General features: G+C 39.3%; 1 protein-coding gene across 1 annotated transcript in view; it reads right to left on the bottom strand.

Annotated features, from left to right (window-relative positions):
* Positions 1-18,600, bottom strand: part of fubp3 (far upstream element (FUSE) binding protein 3) — a 19,436-nt gene extending 836 nt beyond the window's left edge. Inside the window, exons 1-19 of the mRNA XM_044012589.1 lie at positions 18,474-18,600; positions 14,044-14,155; positions 12,099-12,132; positions 11,639-11,688; positions 11,448-11,519; positions 11,291-11,348; positions 10,584-10,746; positions 9,853-9,951; positions 9,555-9,659; positions 9,320-9,422; positions 8,619-8,719; positions 8,213-8,342; positions 3,913-4,073; positions 3,559-3,632; positions 3,379-3,455; positions 2,966-3,022; positions 2,336-2,386; positions 2,053-2,180; positions 1-985 (exon numbers count right to left, since the gene is read on the bottom strand). The exon at positions 1-985 is cut by the window's left edge and continues 836 nt beyond it. Coding sequence (XP_043868524.1) covers positions 977-985; positions 2,053-2,180; positions 2,336-2,386; positions 2,966-3,022; positions 3,379-3,455; positions 3,559-3,632; positions 3,913-4,073; positions 8,213-8,342; positions 8,619-8,719; positions 9,320-9,422; positions 9,555-9,659; positions 9,853-9,951; positions 10,584-10,746; positions 11,291-11,348; positions 11,448-11,519; positions 11,639-11,688; positions 12,099-12,132; positions 14,044-14,155; positions 18,474-18,566 — 1,677 coding nt within the window. The 5' untranslated portion in view covers positions 18,567-18,600 and the 3' untranslated portion in view covers positions 1-976. The remainder of the gene's footprint in view (positions 986-2,052; positions 2,181-2,335; positions 2,387-2,965; positions 3,023-3,378; positions 3,456-3,558; positions 3,633-3,912; positions 4,074-8,212; positions 8,343-8,618; positions 8,720-9,319; positions 9,423-9,554; positions 9,660-9,852; positions 9,952-10,583; positions 10,747-11,290; positions 11,349-11,447; positions 11,520-11,638; positions 11,689-12,098; positions 12,133-14,043; positions 14,156-18,473) is intronic.
* Positions 18,601-20,465: the final 1,865 nt, after the last annotated feature.

Below are 20,465 nucleotides of genomic sequence, written 5' to 3'. Positions count from 1 at the left end.
TTTTCCTGCAACACTGATCACAGGAAAAAAATATCTTTTTATATAAGTATATATATATGAAACATATATTTTAAATTAACAGTCAAATATGCGCATATATACATAGTTTTACAAGGCAAAGGCAAAAAAGCTATTTGCAACATCCCCCTAAATCTCATCAGATCAATGTAATAAATTATCCATGACATTTCCATTTGAAAAAAAAACAAAAAAACATCTTAAAACTACAAAGTTAAAAGTCTTGTCAAAATATTAGAGAACCCATCTTTGTTTCAAAAGTGAAATAAGATATTGCACCTTTTTTTTCTTTTTAAACCAGAATACAATAAAATGACAATGAAAAACAGCATACAATGCACAACAGGAATTAAGTTAGAACTATTGCCACTGGCTGACATTAATCCTCTTTTTAAACCTTGTAACAAAAATAACATTTCCTGTAACAAAACATCACAGTTTTATTTCACTGAATCGTGTAAGGAAAAAAGAACACACTCTTTAAACATCTTATGACACGGGACAAAACGCTTATTCAAGACTGCTAAGCACACAATCATGGTTTCATTTCAACAGAACTAGGAAGAAAAAAAAAAGAATAGCAAGGAAAAGAAGAAAAAAAAGAAAATAGACCATATTGCCTTTTGAAATGTTACAACTCTTGGGTTCATTTTGGCGATACAATCTGAGTCAAAGACAGGAAAAATATAGAAAAACAAAAAGAAAACAGCTCGCTCAAGTCCAAAAAGGGATCCCAGATACCGTCTATTCAAAATAACAGTGTACATTAGCATTTAGTAACAAATAAATGTTCCTGATTTTAGAAATATTACTTTATCATATAAGTCATTCTACAGCTAGTGTTTCTCACTAAGAAAATAAGTCTTCAAGGCGTTGCAAATCTTGAACCCCCCCTCTTGTTAAAAAAGGGTTTTTTCATCCTCTCAGTGATTCAAGTCTCTAACCTGTGGCGTCATCTCTAATGATCCTGCAGAAAAAAAGTTCTCACGTTATTTACCCTCGTTACAGCACCAACAAAGAGACAATCTGACATTTGGTGTGAAAAGGAAAAAATATTCCTTAAATCCCATGACAAAAAAAAGATGAAATCATACAAACACACAGGGAGAAGTACACGTCAGCCTTTACTAAACACAAACAAGAATTCATCTTTACAGGCTTACTTTTTTTTCTCTTATACTTTAAAAGGGAAATTTTCCCTTAAAAAATTTCCTTATACTTTATAAATCTCTTAGGGAACTTCTTCTGCATTTAACCCATCTTCTACTAGGAACCTTCCAAGAATTAGGATGAGGAGAATTAGGAGCAGTGGGCAGCCACTGAGGGGGGGTTGGGTACCTTGCTCAGGGGTAACCCAGAACTGGTGGGGATTCGAACCAGCCAGCCTTCGGTTACAAGCCAAGTTCCCTTTCCAATTGACCATGGCTGCCTATAAATGTACGTCTGTGGCTGTTTTTAATAACTACAAACTGACTTGACTGAAGTGTGTGTGACGCTATGTCGTGAAGGAAGATCCGTCCTGATACGGTATCAGTAATGGAGGACAGATGCCATCAGTGCAAGAGTGTGCTAGACCAGGACAAGGGGGAGGTTACACTCGTAAGTGTAAATAGACAAGACAACATCTGTGTGTTCTGCAGGCAGTTTTCTATTGAACACTGCTTCGGATGTGCCTGTTTTTTTGGGCGCGTCCAAGTCAATATGAGATTGATAATTTTTAAAAATTTATTAAAAATGCAGCAACAACTTATAATATAGCTTTTGATATTCGGGGCCAAAGACATAGGTCAAAATGGTCTTTGTTGACTGAACTAAAATCTGAACCTCCATCATCCAGACGAAACTGCTAAATCAGTTGATGGATAATAAAGACAGTTCATCCATCGTCTTTGCCTGAAATAACTGGACAGTACCACCTTCATGACGGGAGAATTTAGAGCAGAATTGACTCACAAATGTGTTTTTTTTTTCTCTCCATGGGATTTGTTAATCTAACATCCGCTCTGGGTGCAGAGTGGGGGAGATGGTTCTCACCTGAAGGCCTGAAGCTTGTGTCTGCTGTGCACCCTGGTTGAAGTAAGCCATCGGCTGTCTGTAGAAGTCAAACCAGGCGTTGTAGTCAGGATTAGAGGTCTGCTGGGACCCGGGAGCAGCTGTCTGGCCTGAAGGAACAGGGAAAACAAGGGTGAGGAATAATTATGAGGAGAAGGAATCGAGACCAGTCACACTCACATGTTCAATGACTTTCAAACTTTTATCTAGTCCTGAAATTGTATTTTATTGGTGCAAATCTCATGAAAATAAAATATAGACTCACCCCAGCCTTTGTTGTAGTCAGGAGCAGTGCTCTGGGCTTGGTTTTGCTGACCTGTAATAAAGCATCAAAATGTTTGAAATTAGGGATGCAGAATACTGGAATTCTTGCCAATATGCCTTTGGTTTGGGCTGACAACCAAAATGGTATTGGTTCTGTAGTGAAATTTACATAATATTTTACATGCACTCAAAAAAAGAAATATTTCACTGTGTAAAATAAACAAAAAAAAATACTTGGAGAGAGCACAAGCACAGAATGATGTAGCAACCCCTCCAGCGTACCGTTTGCCATTCGACATATCTGGGGATCTTGGCATGTTTGCTGATATCCAATAATACATTCTAAAGACAATATCAGCTAATACTGATATCTCGCTCATCATGCTTTCCTTTTTGAAATATTAAGACATATCCACTTCTATCCGATTTTGTCTTTTCCATTCATGTGAATTTTAAATTTGAGTTTAATCAGTTTATCTTTTTGCAACAATAAGCAATTTAAGGTTTGTATCCTATGATAAAACCACACATTTCATCAGACTGGTGTGACCAAAGAAAAGTGCGCCCTGAGCTTGCAATGAAAGAAAAAAAAAAAAAAAAAAAAGGTCTTTTCACTCAGATTGACACTTGCCTAGCTTTTTATAATACTGCTCCCAGTCCATCTGGCTCGTCTGGGATCCATTGTGACCTGAAACCAGACACAGACAACACCACAGTTACTGACAGCGGGCTTACATCTTTTCCCTTCCTTTTTCACTTTCCGCCTCATATTTAATGATTACCATCTACAGCGAATTTAAAATGTGTCCATACAGGAAAGATGAGGTTAGCCACAGGGACTGAGGTTTTCTCATCCGAGGCTGTGCAAGTCTCCGAATGCACAGCAGCAGAAGAAAACTCAGGGAAATGTATGGATGGTTTAAGAACTTTGTTTCAGTCGCATCAAAAACAGTTACATAGCTCACAAAACATCTGAAGTTGCTGATTTATTGTGTTTATACTGAATTTATATTGAGGAAACAAACTTTTAGCATGCCCACTTACTGTGGTCCTGTTGGCCTTGAGGCTGCCATATTTGAAAGGTTGTGCCCCATCCTCCAGTCATGAACGTCTGAGGACCACTACAGGCGAAATGAACAGATGATTGATTATCAGTGTACAAATACCCAGCAATAACTGAACAACTATATGTGTGACATGGTGAGGAGAGAAACTGCTCCTTACTGTTGAGGAGGAGTGGCTGCTCCTTGGTTATAGGGATTCATCCCGAAGTTGCTGTTGCTTCCCATTCCCGGGCCCTGGAGCAGAGAAAGGAAAGAGGCAATGAGAGACCCCACTTGTGTTTAAAGGGAGCCAACAGGCAAGGTCAAAGGGCAGGGCTGGCTGCTGATGCACTCCATTAAGTCCATTTGATGGATTCTTTATGTTTAACCTCTGGTGACATCCTGCTGGCCACCAGGTCCAGAGCAACCTAGCTCACCCCAGCAGCTCCTCGCATTGACATGTGCACTCATGAATATCATGTCAGACAAAAGCATTTTGGGGGAGTGACAGGGAGACCCGAGTCAGACCACCTACCCCAATTCTCTCATCGATCAGCTGGCGGGCTTTCTCCAGCTGCTGAGGGGTGCCTCGGATGGAGAAGATGCGCACGTTGGGGTCGGTGTTGGGTGGCGGGTTTCTCTGCAGCTCCACATGGGCACGAGACTGCTCTTTGATGTTCTTGATGGTTTCTCCACCTACAAAAGCACCAGGATGATAATTAAGTTCAACACATTCGTATGAGTCATCACAAGACCTTTTGAATTAGAGGTGTTAGAAAAGCCCAGACAGTAGAGGTGGGCGATTTGACAATGTTAGATCGAGAAGAACTAGAACGTGTTGACCATCTAACAAGGCTGAAGGAATCAAACATGACAAGCTACAGGCAGTGCTGTGGGTTTCTCATTCCCCACCCTGTTTGATAAGAGTGTAGTAGTAAGCCATGGCTGAAAATAAAAAACAAACAGAGGAGTTGGTCCCCATCTCCATTATGTGGAACTGGTTTGGCATTTCTCCAAACCACAAGGCAAAAAACAGTTATTTGCAACAGATGAGGTTCGCAGGTCGGATGGCAACGTGACAAACCTTTCTAACCACTGAGAGAGACAGCATCCTAACAATATGCTGAGAGTGAAACAGCAGACCCAGCACAGTCAGCAGAGGGGTAACGGGTAACTTTTAGACCAAAACGAACCACTTTAACACAAGCTAGTCTTCTCATACGGACAACATTTACCAAAAGTGGGAAAGAACTGAAGCAGTTATCCTTTTGCCTTGCAAAAGTCTGCACTGGTTACTTGTTTAATTAACTGCTTAAAATATATATTTTTTTTCTTTTTAGGGCCATGTTAGTACATAGGAAATAGTTTGGTTGCACTGCTTAATAAGTTGCAAAACAGAAAAAAAAAAATCAATAGTTAAAAATGTGATAAAATCATGATTTTACTGAATAAAAACATGTTATTTTATTGCCAGATCACCCACCCCTAAAAGAAAGTGTCAATAATTGGTGTTTTGTATCAAAATGAAAAGTAAAATCAGTCTGGCAATGTGAAAGGTTTCACTTGTGATGCTACAAAAAGGCCTGTAATTGACCGATACATTTAGACCTGGTAGGAAAATATCGAAGGACTTTTGCAATTTTATCACGATGCTATATAAATTGTAAGCGTTGTAATAGTCAGAAATATTCTTGATAGATTGTGTTGTATTAAAATAGTCTTTTTGAACATCTGACCCCCATTTACTCCTTTCGCTAAAGAAAAAACCCTGCAGCCTTCTTAAAAGAATATTTATTTGGGAAAAAGTGCAAGATATAGCCTTGCTCGTAGAACCTCAATACAATGGGATGTGTCCTCACCCTTCTATAGAGATATGAATCATATTACCACATTTTTACCAATGCACAGCCCCAAAAGGATCATCATCAATTCACAGAAATCCTTTCACCCAAGCATGACTCAGTCTGAAAACAAGCATCGAACGACATTGACACTCCTTCCCATCTCTACGTTTATGCAATACTCAGACACGAACACAGGATTGTGCCATACTCTCGGAAACACACCGACTCACTTGACTAAACTGATGTGATAGTGCTACCTTATGAGGACTCTGGCATATGTCCCACCACTTATCTACCATTCTGTGGTAACATCCATGCAAATTGGTAAACAAAAGGAGACATCTCCTGCACGCCAACCCCTCCTCTGCATCAGATGCCAGCTTCCCGACGTGTGGGGAGAGCAATTACACCAGCAGGGAGAAACGAAACAGAGCTTGCAGGAGAAAAGGGCCAAAATTGAAGCGTATCCTCCTTCAGGGATATCATTTGTCTTTTTTTTACCCTTACCATTCTTGACTCTGTGTTGTCCTCTGTGATGAGAGGAGGGAGTGAATGGGGGCATACAGCCACTGCCACCCCTCCTCTACACAATGCCCATCTGAAGGGAAAAGGCTGAGGGTGCTTCCCGTGGGGGACACCGGGGCTGTCCCAACATCAATTACACATTTGTTCACTTGTGGCTGACACTCGAATGACCCTGGCTGACCTTTGAATGAAAACGCTCATCAAAAACCTCTCCTCCTCCCGCAGCCTATTCCTTGCTGCCAACAGACTGCACATGGGCCATTAACCCATTGTCAACCAAATGAAACTTCTGCCTTAATGAAGCCATTATGAGCTCTTCTAGTCAGACAGCAGAGAGCAATGAAGACCCCGACTATTCATTTCATGGACTGGGCTGTAGTGAGGACAGATAATACAGGGCCTTATTAATGAGACTGGTTTAGTGAGCTGTTGAAAAGGAGGGGATACAAAAGTGCAACTGGTGACGGTATTCACGGCAAGGCCAAGGGACTGGTTAGCTGGTGGTGACGGGAAAAAACTCATCCCTCAAGGGAAAAATGACACTATAATCATCACCAGCATCAGCCTTACATTATATGACTGAAATAAAACTGTATACTATTAAATAAAACCCACAAATGGAATGCTTTAAAAATGCTGAATTTACAAGTGAATCACAACTTGCACCTTTGCATAATGGGGTTTATTATTTTATTATTTTTTCCTTGTGTATAAAACCCTATATAGACAGTTAAAACCGTCCAGATGTCTTTATAAAAACTAGCTCTAGGCAGGAGAGCTGAAACTATGAAAATTAAAACATAGATGTCCCCCAAAAAACAGCAGACTAGGGGAAATATTCATTTTAATTCTGCAATTCTTTTTCATACACATACTGGAATAAAGATTGTCATATTATTAGTTTTATAATATAAAAACTATTATTAATTTAGGTAGTTTTATTTTCAGTTCAGTGACTTCTGTAAACTCTCTCATGCAGTGTTGTTAAACATTTTCCAACCATTATATTATTTTACTTTGTAAAACTGCCCCTTAAGGTTAAGCAAGACATTATTTCTATTACAATTGAGAAAAACATGAGAATTAAATTGCAGTGTATTCACATTGAATGCAATTTTACATTTAATATTATAGGTAAATTACTGATTTTTGAGGGGTAGCTCTGCATTTAAGTGAGTAAAACAGCACATAAGTGTGAATCCAAGTTTTTGTTTCTTCTTTAAATAAAAATTTGGGTGTGGTGTCAAAGTTTGTGTGAGAAATCTTGACTAAAAAGGTCCTTTCTAACCAACTAGACATTTCCTAAAACAATATCTTTTTCAAACAGACAACTCTATCGCCTGCAGAAAACTGAAAGAAGTGACAGCAAACCCTCAACATCCAAGGACCAAAAATTTAGTTGAAAAAAATTTACCAAAAAAACTCAAAAGTCATAGGAGCCTTTTTAGAACTCTTGCACAGTTTGAGTCGGTCATAAAGCCTGAACAGGTTGGTGGGTGGCTTGCTCCACCACAAGCAGTGTGCGTAGGGGGGTCAAAACAGAGGGCCAATGGGCTACATATGGCATCGTAAAGATATTAATCACTGCATCCTTTAAGAACCGGCTGACAGCACCCAGACCCACCGCCATCTCCACCATATTGGCCTACTTCATATGCTAATGCATAGAGAGGGGGACACAACGCCCAGGTTTATTTGTTTCCCTCGCCCCACTACATGCACAAAAGCCACTTGACATTTCTATTGCCATGTTTTTATCTTAGGTAAAGAGGGCCCCCCCCCACTCGACCCCGCCCACAACCGCACACATACACACACACCAAGGCGAAATGCATGCACACATACTACACACACACACTCGCAGCTCCTTCCAATGCAATGGTCAATGACTTTTAAATAGCTGGCAATAGAGTGGGAATGAATAGCCAATAAGCTAATTCCTCCTATTCATTCCCTCGCTGCACTCTATTGGGCTGAAAGACCCTCATTAGATGCCAGGCAGCCTTCCACATGATTGAGGGCTGTTATTATGCACCTTTAACAATTAATGTCACATTACACGCATTATCCCCATCATTAAGCCCTTAGTGAAGCCAATGAATGCCACTTGTGCTATATACATGAGCCCTGGAGGGAGAATAGGAGGGTGGTCACTCAGCCCCCGTCCCCTCATCAGTTTCACGTAGTAGCAGAACACCAAGTGGCGTTCAGTTATTAATGGAAAAAGGCAATCTGGCGAGTTTGATACACTGTTATTAAGAGTGTTTTGTATGAGTGAACCATGTATTTATTATCGAGACAGCTGGTGGAGTCACACAAAAGAGAAAGAAAACTTTAAGCACACCAACAACTACTGGAGACTTATTCACAAGCTAATCAGAAGGAATGCACAATGCTGAATGTTTTTGCAAAGAGATAACAGTACCAACAAGTATTTAAATAAAAAATAAGAAAAATATTTAGTACCTTTGCCAATCACTAGGCCGCACTTGTCAGCGGGTACTGCATATGTCACCTCCTGCAGTCCACTAGGGCCTCCTATGTTACTGTCTCCTCGCCCTCGACGTCCCATTACGCCCCCAAATCCATCACGCTCCTGCAATGGAATACAATTGTTAAAAATTGAAGAGACATAGGAAAGGTCCAGGAACAAATAGGGAAATGTTTTTATTTAAGGCAGCATTTGCACCATGAATTGTTTTTTTACAAAAGGATAACAGATGTTTAATTTAAGTATATCTGAAAAATGACTAATGTCATCAATGGTTTAAGATTATAAGCATCAGCAATACATAAGTAAAATGTGGTGACACAGTATGTAACTGAGAGTTCAGAGAGAAGAGCCTTCTTAAAAAATATGTTGGCCACACACCTGAGCTGTTTGAACCAGTTCATTGATGAGGTGGATCGCATAGTGGCAGTGTTCAGGCTGGCCCATCACCTGAGCAACACGGTCAGGACTGACTCCATCATCTGGACAGGTACAAGAATACAACAAGGTCTTTAACTGCTCAGGGGTCAGTCAATGAACTGAGCAAAATCCTGGTAATCCTGATATTTTTTTCAAACTTTAGCAGCATGCATGTATGCAAATAATGAACAGGAATGCTGATGATCAGGACATCCCTTTGTCCATTAAGACTGTAAAGCTTTAAACATGAGATCAGTCCCACAGTGTGTTCTCCAAGGACATGTGCTCTACTGTCTGGTTTGATTTAAGTGGCACAATGTAGGATTTTGACCTTCAAATAATGCCTCCAAGATTATTTTGCTAGTACATCAACTTACAACAGGGTATACGGTTATGTAACTTCTGGTTTTGGGTGCCACAAATTTTTATTTATTTATTTCCTTTGTGATGATGTAAGTGACAGAGGATTTTGCCCCAACTTACAGAACTAGATTTACAGCTTCTATTGTTGTTTACATTCTTTCACTCGGTGAAAGAGGCTACAGAAGTACGCTGAGGGTTTGCTGTGGACATTTCCCTTCGGTATGAAAAAGACTTTTGAGGGTCGCCAGCATGCCCCGATGTGGCATCTCTGTAGCAGCGTGTATCCTTTTTCTTCTTACCTTGTTTGAACTGGATCCTGACACCAGCATCGTTCTGAATCTTCTTGATCATTTCTCCGTTCCTGCCGATGATGATGCCGACAGCAAATCTGGGCACAACCACCTGACAATAAGGACAGAGAGGAGAATTTAGAAAAGCTAAAAATGTTATTTGATCTGAATAAATAATTATGAATTATTGTTCAGCAATAATGTGGCACTACAGTTTCTGAAAATCTGAGAGACAGGGTCTTACATCCAGACTGCTTCCACCAATTTTGGATCCAAAGTCTGCTCTGCCAGCCCTGAAGTCACTCTGGTCCTTGTCCCGGATGAGCTTCACGACAAGTTCACGGGCTTGCTTCAAGAGATGATTGAAAACATATCAACAAATTAAATGTCATCAAAAAAATCTGGATTTAAAAACAAACCACAACACCAGCCAAAATCCCCACACAAAAAACAAAGACATTTTCATGTTATAAGGCATAAAATGTGTAAAACTGAGTGTAAACTGGAAATAGCAGCAGACACAGAGTTCTTCTGAGACCGACCTGCACTTTGTGTGGATCCCCAGTGATTCTCAGAGGCTTGTCTGCTCCAGTGGGCATGGGGTCATCCTGAATCATTATCATCTGCACTCCTGTTCTCTCCTGCAGGGGAACAATCACACAAGCAGAAACAATTGTTACCTGGGGCCCACAAGACTTTTTACTCTGAAAAGGTGGAAATGCAGTCAGGTCACACACACAACAGGACTTTTGGAAAAAATCAAATCAAAACATCAAAACAAACAAATACAACTCAACTTGTTGAAATTTGATGTTATGTTCTTACCTGCTCTGTGTTTTCCATTATTTAGTTAAAAATAGTCTGTCTACTTATCAGTGCAACCTTTTAGATCATATACCCATTGGCTAATAGTAGAACCACATACAACACATGAAAGTGATTTGGAGCAAATTCCTGCAAACTGAACCAATTTATTTTTCACTTCCTCTTGAATGGTTTAAGTGGGTTCAACAGACTCCATGTTCCCCATCTCCTCAATGATGGTGTGTAATGTTAAGCAGGTGCATCAAATTTATAAAATCTTATTTGTATAGCACCAAATGACCATACATTATCTCAAGGCGCTTGAATAGCAAGACTGAGACCTTACAATATGATGGAGAGAAGATAAACCTAAGAGTTCACACTGTTGATGGCAGCTTACATGACACACCGGTGTTGACGCTTGATTTTAATATAAGGCCTAAGTGTACAGTTTGAACTTCTACCACACCTGCAGCTGTTTGATGGTTTCTCCTCCTTTGCCAATGACCAGGCCAACTTTGTTAGCAGGGATAAGGATCTGCTGGATGGAACTGTTGCCGTCCATATCACTGTGGAAGCCCGGACCGTACCGACACTGCTCCACTATCTCACTCAACAGCCTCTTGGCCTGCCTGCGGGGGTGGAGCGGACACCAAGTAACACATTTGTCACTACAGCTACAGATTCTGAACAAAACGGTTCTGCTTCACATTTTTCTTAGTCAAACTATGAAAAGAGGTGTGCAGGTGATTAAGAGCAGATGTGAAAAGAGATCTGAGTTCGTGCCCTCTTTGTTGCAACAATAGGGCACACTTTCCTAATGTGCTGTGCAATTCCAGTAAATCAGTAAGTTGAGTTGAAAGACAGTTTGACAGTTGCTGTTAGTGACAGACACAGACCAGTCATTCATTTGACTGGTCCCATATGTCTTCACCCCAGAGATAATAAAGGGTCTTTAGGAATTTGCACCAACTGGCACGTGTGAGAATGTTTCATATGATTTATCAGCCTTATTTGAATAATATGGACAGACAACCAATATAGTTTGAGATTTGATGCGATAAAAAGAACACTGATTAGCCAGTAGTTGGCCAGTGGAATCCAAAACCCAACAGAGGGACTTGAGAGTGGGATTTGTAAGTTTCTGTGTATGTTTTTAATTAAATTAAAACTTACTCGATGTTCTCTGGGCTGCCAGTCAGCGTACAGGGTCTATCCAACATGCCTCCACTGTCTGTGAGAAAACAGAAAAATTAAACTATCGATTGAAGTCAGTTGAATGTAGCCACGTTTTATTTATAAGGCTCTAAATCAAACAAGGGGCTTAACTTACCTGAAGCAATTTGGATCTTACAGCCCGATTCAAGTTGAATTCTGGAGATCTGCTCTCCTCCTTTTCCAATGACTAAGAGGGCAAGAGGAAAAAACAGTTTCATAGTGATTTAAATACTGAACACAATGTCAGAGCTGATGATTACAGGTCAAACACTGGCACCAGCTTTACTGAAATCAAGGGCTACTTACTGAAGCCCACCATCTTATCAGGCACTTTGTAGTCTTCTGTCGTAAAAGCCCTGTGAGAGATGTGGAGATGTGATTATAAACTCTGGCTTACAGATGGAAGCAAAACCATAGACAATATGTTAAAATAAAAACAGGATAAGATTCTAAGATTTTAACATGAAAAAACAAAACAGGGGTTATGGAGTCATGACAAAACAAAATAAGCCATTTTAAAAATGTTGAAGTGTAGTAGATGTTTACTATTTTCATATATTTCATTAATAATAAAATTAACCAATCAAAGAAATTAAGCAGCAATTAAATCTGTGTCCTCTTTTATGCTCATTTAGGTGACAATGAGAAACTGACTTGAAAACTCATATGACAACATACGAAGAATAATAATATGTGATCTAAATACGAGTTAAATGACAGCAATTCCTATGAATAAATGATCAGAAACTGGTATTTCACTGCTCACCTTTGATGTACCATTGCTCCGAGGTGGTTGCCTACTGAGAGAGGAGAAAACCAATTAACATGAAACATAAATAATATTTTAAATATGTGGTAAGTGATGGTCAATGAAGCAGCAAAATGAGAGCGAGTCAGTCGCCACAGGAGGGGAGCAGATGGATACAGTGTTGTCAATCCATCGTATTCATGTCTGACCCACAGCAGGGGGCTTTCACAGGCATGGAAATCAGCCAGCAAGTGTAAGAGTGAGTGTTTCAATCAGAGCCAGTCAGAATAAGAGAGGCAGGTGCTGGGTCAATGGCTGCTGGTCCGGAATTGAATTTTGACAGGTAGCACCAAGCAAGGGTCCTGCAGGGTCACTGAAGGATATACACTGCCATGGACGTTGACAACACCTAAGCTGATATCTAGCAGGTTTGATCAATTTTATGGTCATTGCACTGATTTCACTGCTTCTGGAAATGCACTGGGGTTAACGCTTGAGAATGGAACAGCTATGAATATAAAAAAGGGAGGTGAACTAAATTCATACGAAGGACAAGACTGCAAGATAGGGCATGAATACCGAGACAGTATTTGTCGTCTTGTACATATGATAATTAAATGCTGATGGGTAACTACAGTGGTACACAGGATAAGTTTCATTATCATTATTTTCTCTATACTATAAGACAACCTTGGCAGAGGACAAACTGTTGCCACAATGTCCACATGTCGAACCAACCTACACCACAAAATTGCATACAAATGTATCTTATCTACCCATGCATTCAGGTCTGAAACATTATACAAACAACTGTGACAAGATAAAAGGAGGGCTGTGTAAATGACTGGTGTTCCAACTTCATGGATATGAAACAGATTAAATGTTCAGTGTGCAAAGCACGATAAGAGGAGTGAAATTTTTCTCAGGACAGCCTCAGTGTCAGACACTTAATACTCTACAAACATGCAAATGGAAAACCACAGCTCTCCCCATATTACTCCTTTCCTGTGCAGAACTCCACTGGCACTACAGTGCATACATTTTTAAAGGGACATTTTGTGTACATTTTTATTATTATTGATTATTTTATACATTTCATATTCTATATTTATATTATCTCTTATCTATTTTATAACAGCCTCCTCACCTGATTGGTAAGTGTTACTTTGATTGTTTCGTGTCTGGTGATCATGTTGATTGTATGATTTTGATGAGAGCACTGGCTGTTTTCATTGTATGCAATAAGGATTAAGGATTCCTACTCTCCTACTCAACTATAAAACATTTATATAAAAAAATGTAGGCATTTCTGGTCAGTTCAGGAAGCTGATTTTGTGACATTAGTGGACTCACCAATGCTGGTGAAGGGGAGTTTGATCGGGATGAAAGGTGGCATTAGAAAATCATTTATATGGATTATTACACCCATAAAACAATATAATACTCACTTCTAACAAGTTTGGGATTTCAAGAGAGAAGGAAAGAAAGAACGAAAGAAAACGGCCAACCCTTCAGCAACATTTGCATTAAAGGTTGCCCATTAACATTTAACCTAAAATTCTAACCCATTCTGATAAAACAATTTGCATTTTATTATGTTGCATACAATCCACTTATGGAATGTTGGAATGACGGAATTTAAGTACTTCAATCCAACAGGAATATGAAAAACTTGGAAAGCGTTACTTTTACACCTGGAGATAAACAATTCTTGTTTTGGAATGACAAGGTCAATCAACATTTACAAAGAGAAATTACAACATTACTCAAATTGGATAATCTAGTTTGAATTAAGGCACCTTCTTTTCAGTAAAATCTCAGCTGAACAAACAAAGTTTGACAGGTGACAAACAAAATAATCTTAATTGGAGGATGGTGATTTTATGAAGGCACCCATGAACATGCAATGCAGGATTAAAGCTAAAGCATCAGTGATTTCTATTATTCTATAATGAAGGCTTACCTCCATTGTCTAGTGAGCGTTTTTGGCCTCCAAAGCCGTAGAGGGAGGGATCTAGGACCGGAGAGGAATTGTTCATGTTGGGCATCTGGTCTCCTCCCATCTTGGCTGCCATCTGGGGACACACCACAGTGAGACAAATGGAATAAAAGGTGAAAAGTGGTGATAGTATTCTTTATTTCTTTCCAAGACATCATCTTGGACATGTCTTTGTGATGAGTGTGATTCATTCTCCTTTCATCTTGCTTTCATGTAGCATTAGGTATGCTGTGAAGTCAGTCGTGCAGAGTTCTTTTTGACAGGAGCTGAAACCTGCACTTTGTAAAACATTAAAGCAGCTTGAAGCAGTCCATCAGTTATTGTCAAGTCGACCATCACTGGTGCTTTTGATCAAATATTTGTCATGTGCCACCTATCAAAGAAAAGCTCAAATATTTTGCTTTCACTACAACTTGACTGGGTATGGCATTAAAAAGTTACAACTGGTATTAAAGTGGCCTAAAGCACCACCGATTTGAGTTCCTAATTTCAAGTCTCAAATACATAGGTTCATGTAACCAGAGGGTGAGCATGACCACATTACAACGTATGTGAAAAAAAAAAAAAAAAAAGAAAGAAAGAAATCGACAGCAGTGTCAAGCATCATATTTAAGGCTAGGTATAAATGTAAACAGTTTACACCAATATTTGATTTAACGAGAGACTCAGGGGGGTAAAAATAAGATATATATATCGTATTGTTAGGAACCCACCCTATGAGTGACAGATAAACTTTTATATTAATAACATAAAATACCAGCTTTAAATACCTCATGATTTGTGGTAGCTTTAACTTTCAGTACTAAAATCTCTATTCATCGCACATACTAAAACATTTTTACCTCTGGACCAAAATCAATCATAGGTCACGCAGTTCCCTGTAGGTTTTTTTATCATAGAAACACCACACAAACACAACACAAAGAAAATGGCACTTATTTCCCTTAGAGCGCAACACAAACTCTTTGTATTTTAACAATCATCCACTTGTCAATCTAAAGCAGATGCATTTGTTCTGATGGACATTTAAATCTTCAGTTTCCCTACACGATAGCGCCAACAGCATTTTCCATTCCCCGTTAATCTGCCACCTCTCCTTCTATACAAAAGTATAGCATTTCAGAAAATTACACTAAATTGACATCTGCGCCTGACTGGAATTTTTTTCACAATATAAAAATAAAGTGACGGCATTTAGAGTCTTCCATCACCTTCAGGGATGATTATCTACTTCTGAGCCCACCAGTGGTAGTGAGAGGGGTGCAACTGAAATGGGGAGCCAGAAAAGAAAGACGGGAATGGGGTGGTTGTTTCACATGACACAACATTACTTTAGCTAGATGCATGCCACGCAAAATGAAACCAGTGTTTTGGAGTTCTGCAAGTGGCTCCTCAAACACCTGCCCACATATATACATACATATAAAAATACCCTTGTGTACCATGACTGTTGAAATTTGGAAAAATAGCATGATATACATTTTTGGTCATATTTTTATTCGTACTGACATGTGGTCAGTACGAACATAGATACAGTTTGAGGACAATATTTCTTTAGACATGTTATTTTGACATCTATATTAAGTAGATACCAATATTTATACAATACCACACCTTTGTCATAAACCTAATTTGAACAAATTGAAAATGCCTCTGTCCGAAAGGGGCTGGTGTACTCCCGCTACTACTATGTAAAGAGCATGTTTTTTAGTAACAGAAATGAATCTTAACAAAACTGGTATAAACAATAGGTTACTAACCTTAATTTGCAATACAATCCTACCTTTGGTGAAGATCATTAAACTATTTGCTTCAGAAAAACTTCTAAGGCATTGCATTGATCAAAGCCTTGCTAAAACAGTGATGTAAAGATGTGATCAATTACAACCACATTTACTCACTGGTACAAAATTTCAAGTGGATCCCGCTCAATGTGCAATGCAGCCTCTGAGTAAACACGACTGTGGAATGGACAGGCCTCCACAGTCTCTACTAGTCTGTCAAATTACAAACCATAGATTGTGTGTGTATGTTGCCCATCTTATTTGCCTAAGAAGAAAGTATCTTATAACATGTCTTATGTTAACCAGTATTATGTAGTTTATATATTAGACTTGTCCTTTGGTCACTGTGTTACAACAGTTTCATGAGTAATCCACTCTGTTCTTAGGTTATGTACAAAACACAGTACATTATTTGGGTCCACTGGTTTGCTATGGGTAAATGTAAATATTTATATTTTGGAACAAGACTGGTCGATTGAGTGACTGGCATTTTGCAAACAGTCACAGGTGAGAGAGGGCAAGCTGAAGGAGGAAGGATACAATAATAAATGCAGAGGTCAACATCTGGTGACTTCAACATTAAACAGATCTTCACAAAATGCTTTGGTTATTGTTTAATACATAAAACTGGGTGGTTAATAATTGTACCACTGAGTAATTCAAACATGTGCAGCTACATTTAAATGTCAGCAAATTAGTCCATCCAGAAAACCAACATGCCACACATGTCATAAACATGTCACCTGCCATCTTCAGTCTTGTTATCATACACCACTCTTATAATAACACACACACACACATATTGACAGTGTCTTCTGAAAAGAACAAAGTGTCAGCAATAAAGAAAATGTGAGTTGTGTATTAAGATCAGGAACATAAAAACATGCAAAGCTGCATTTTCAAGTACAGTACAGTGCAGTTCAGCTCACAATGGTACAGTTTGGAATGGCAATCCCTGATATAGCTTGTGTTTCAAACCATGAGGTGTGAGGGATGGGTGGGGACATCAGATACCTAACTTTTGACAACTGAAACACAAATAACTGTAATGTACCCTACTGTGCTGTTTGGTGGAAATGGGGACACCTCCATCTAATCCTCTCATTCCACGAGTGGATTCTATTTTTACTGCGAAAGTATTTGTCAAAAATAAATGCAATATGCGTCTTACCTGTAGTAATTATGTAATTAATATAAATTGTGTCACCACTCACTATACAATATTGTCAGTACACATCCATAGTTTATAATCTGCACTGAACCAAGTTAAACTAGCAGCTGCATGGCTAAAGACATTCTCCCTAGGATATTATCAGCACAATATCGGTATTGGCAGATACTGGGTTAAAAATGTATTATCGGATATCAACAAACACACCAAGATCTGCCAATATCACTAATGACTACAACAGTAGGCTAAATAGGCTGCTGCCTCCTGGAATCCTATGGTGGCGCACCAGCAAACTGTTATTTGTTTAGTACGTTTATTTATATTGCCTAATGAAGAAAATGTATGTGTACACCAGTGACGATATGACAAACACCAAAACCAAACACTCCCAATATATCAGCATATTGGATATTGGCAAAAAGTCCAATATTATACATCACTAATTTTCACACCATTAAGTGCAGTCAGTTGTTCTTACAGCACACAGACAGCTCTAATGGCAGCACATCTACAGTGTCCATCTCTGTTACTGTCACCATGTAACACCGTTCAGTGCCAGGTAAACAGGTGGGCAAGGGGGAAGCTATTGATAACATATCCCACCTATTATCAATGCAGTAATGGAGAAAATCCAGTGTGGCGTACATCAGGTGGAGTATAAGGAGGCTTATTCAACAGATGACGTTACACTGCATGGCCTATATGTGAGGCACACTCACAGAGTAGCATGCTAACACCAGCTACACTAGCATGCTCGGCTGTGTTGTGTGCTTATGGTTTTACAGGCAAGATTCAAACAGGGTTGGATTTAAGAAATAAAGATAGTTTAAACATCAGTGTTACGTATGTATACTGATCAATCTGTATGTGTGTGCGTTTATGTCTCTAAAACCGGGGCACCATTTATAGTTCAGTGAATCAAACTTGAGCAGTAGCAGCGTGTCAGGCTGTTGAATGCTTCAAGTTCCGTGTCAAAGCTGAATGTTTTAGGTCTTAAACAAAACATGGTTTTAGGATCCAGGGTCCAAAAGTTGTGCGAGTGTGTGTGAGTTAGCGTGCTAAGCTAAGTGCAACTTCTGACTTGACAACAGGTTGCAGTGTATTTGTCGACTTAAGTAAAGTTGAACAAACTTCGACACCAACACATGTATTCGTGTCTTCCGTCGAAAACGACGTACGTAATGGTTTCTGACAGTTAGACACGGCGAATTAACGCGTATCCTGCTCCAAGTCAACTTTAATCTGTCCGCTCAGCTGTCTGTGCTGCTTAACGTTAGCATGCCATGTAGCTAGCTAACTGGCTAGCTAGCATGTTAGCTGCATGAGGAGTGTTTGTAGTATGGGAGCTGGGCTGTCCTGACCAAAGTCCTGCCCTGCTCCGAAACGCTGACCCGCGGCTTATGGTCCCAAAGTGTTCACTGGAGGGCTTTTTATTTTACCTGTCGCACCCGGCGTATCGTGTCTGCGAAGTCATCTTTCGTTCCGGGCTGAGCCACCGAGGCCTGTCCCTGAACCAGCTCCGCCATCATCATCACCCGCCTCGGCAGCTGAGAGATCCACACTTAAAAAAAAAGGAAAAAAAAAGCTACACACGTGCCAAGCTAAAGCTCCGTGAGCCACATGATCTCGCGAGGTCATGGGTGACCACATGCGAGCCATGATGCATGCATGGAAAAGGTACACACAAGAACAATTCAAGATAATTTATTATGTTATTTTAAACCATAAAAAGAAAACATTATTTTGCAATGCAAAAAATCAAGAAGTAAAGTAACATTAATCATGCATTAATTCCACAGTGGTTACATTTGTTAAAGCAGCAAAGGGTATAGAGCTCCAGAAGTAACGTGACTCAGTCCCTGGTCCCTGTGAACCACCATGGCTGAAAGTGGTGTTAATTATTTGTGATATAAGATTGGTTAAAAACATAATAAAGACTGTTGGTTATGCACGGAAGAGGTGCTGCTATGGCTACGGCTGATAGAACTGCTGAAACATTAAACAGCAATACTTTGTAAACATCGTTCTTAATTGTCAGTTTTTGAAATGCTATGTTGTGAATACATGTTTTGTTGTGAATAAATACACATACTTTTATTCCATACATCATGGTATATCATAAATAAAATAGTCCTGCAATGAGTACAGTATCTCATAATCACTGTATCATCATACCATCGTTATCATGGACAAAATTGTACTGTATGGAAAGGGCCACCCGAGTCTGGATCTGTGGGGATCTGGTAAAATGCTGTCCCGTTAGTATGTCTCCATGCACCATGTTCACTTTTATGATGCAGCCAGTAAAGAGACAAGTGATGTATGTGTTGTCTAATATTTTTTGTTTTGTTTGATTGTTTATTTCGAATATGCAAGTTGTACACTTGCATATTCGAACAAACATCCGTATAGTACAGTTTTAGCTACATCTATAGAGGTGAACAGCGTAGTATCACATCACAGGTTGCCTTGGTTGTCTGACTTCAGCTACAGGAGCTCGATAGCACAAAATAAACAAGATGAATACTTTAAATGAGTAAATACAAATATAATCAACGGTTGTGGAATCAAAGGATGAGCTTAAGGAATAGCTCAGTTATTTTGGAGTAATTGATGACATGGGAGGGAAAACAGACTTTTAACTCTGATATCTTAACAATATTCTCTACATGTTTTCCACCATTAGACAGCGTTTTCTGATTTGTAAAGTTTGTAAACTGTTCTGCCCTGCTCCAAATACCATAAGGGAAATCTGCAGTTTCTTTTCATCACAGCACACTGTGTTGTTAATCCACTGGTGCCTCCATCACAATATGTTATCTTGTGACTCTGGTATGTGTGAAATCCTTTGTTCACATTTATCTAAGTTACCAAATGAGGCAGCAGTGCACCAGCAGCTGTGTCGATGTGAACTAAAAATGCTGATGTTTCCTTATGGACTTTGATGCAGGTGAGTTAGTGGTTTTACAAACTTCAGTTTCAACTGGAAAATTTGTCAGAAATCTTATAAGAACTTAATTTTAGGCAATGCATTTTCTTGAATGAGGCACATATTTCATTTGTTCTCATGGAGTGAAATAGAGCTACAGAAATACTGTCATAATATGACTTACTGTATGAAACAAAATTACATACAGACATCATGATGTGAGCATTGATACTATCGGCTATTTTACACCAGTGGACACCAGGGTGAGTTGGCAGATTTGGCTTCCATCATTGATATTTCTGCCTTATGTATCTTTGCGCTAGATCTCTGAATGTATTGTTAAGCCACCATATTTCTTTTTGAAATGACAAGGGGAAATATATTTACCACCTTCCTCGAAAGGGCCACATCGATGCTTTATTCTGCCTATTTATAGCTCAGACATCTCAATCCATGTTGTCAGAATCAAAAAATTCTCATCTGACACAATGAAGTGAAAATT

Source organism: Solea senegalensis, linkage group LG21 (assembly GCF_019176455.1).
Source record: "Solea senegalensis isolate Sse05_10M linkage group LG21, IFAPA_SoseM_1, whole genome shotgun sequence".
Classification (NCBI taxonomy): Eukaryota; Metazoa; Chordata; class Actinopteri; order Pleuronectiformes; family Soleidae; genus Solea; species Solea senegalensis.
This window is presented reverse-complemented; position numbering and strand designations above follow the sequence as displayed.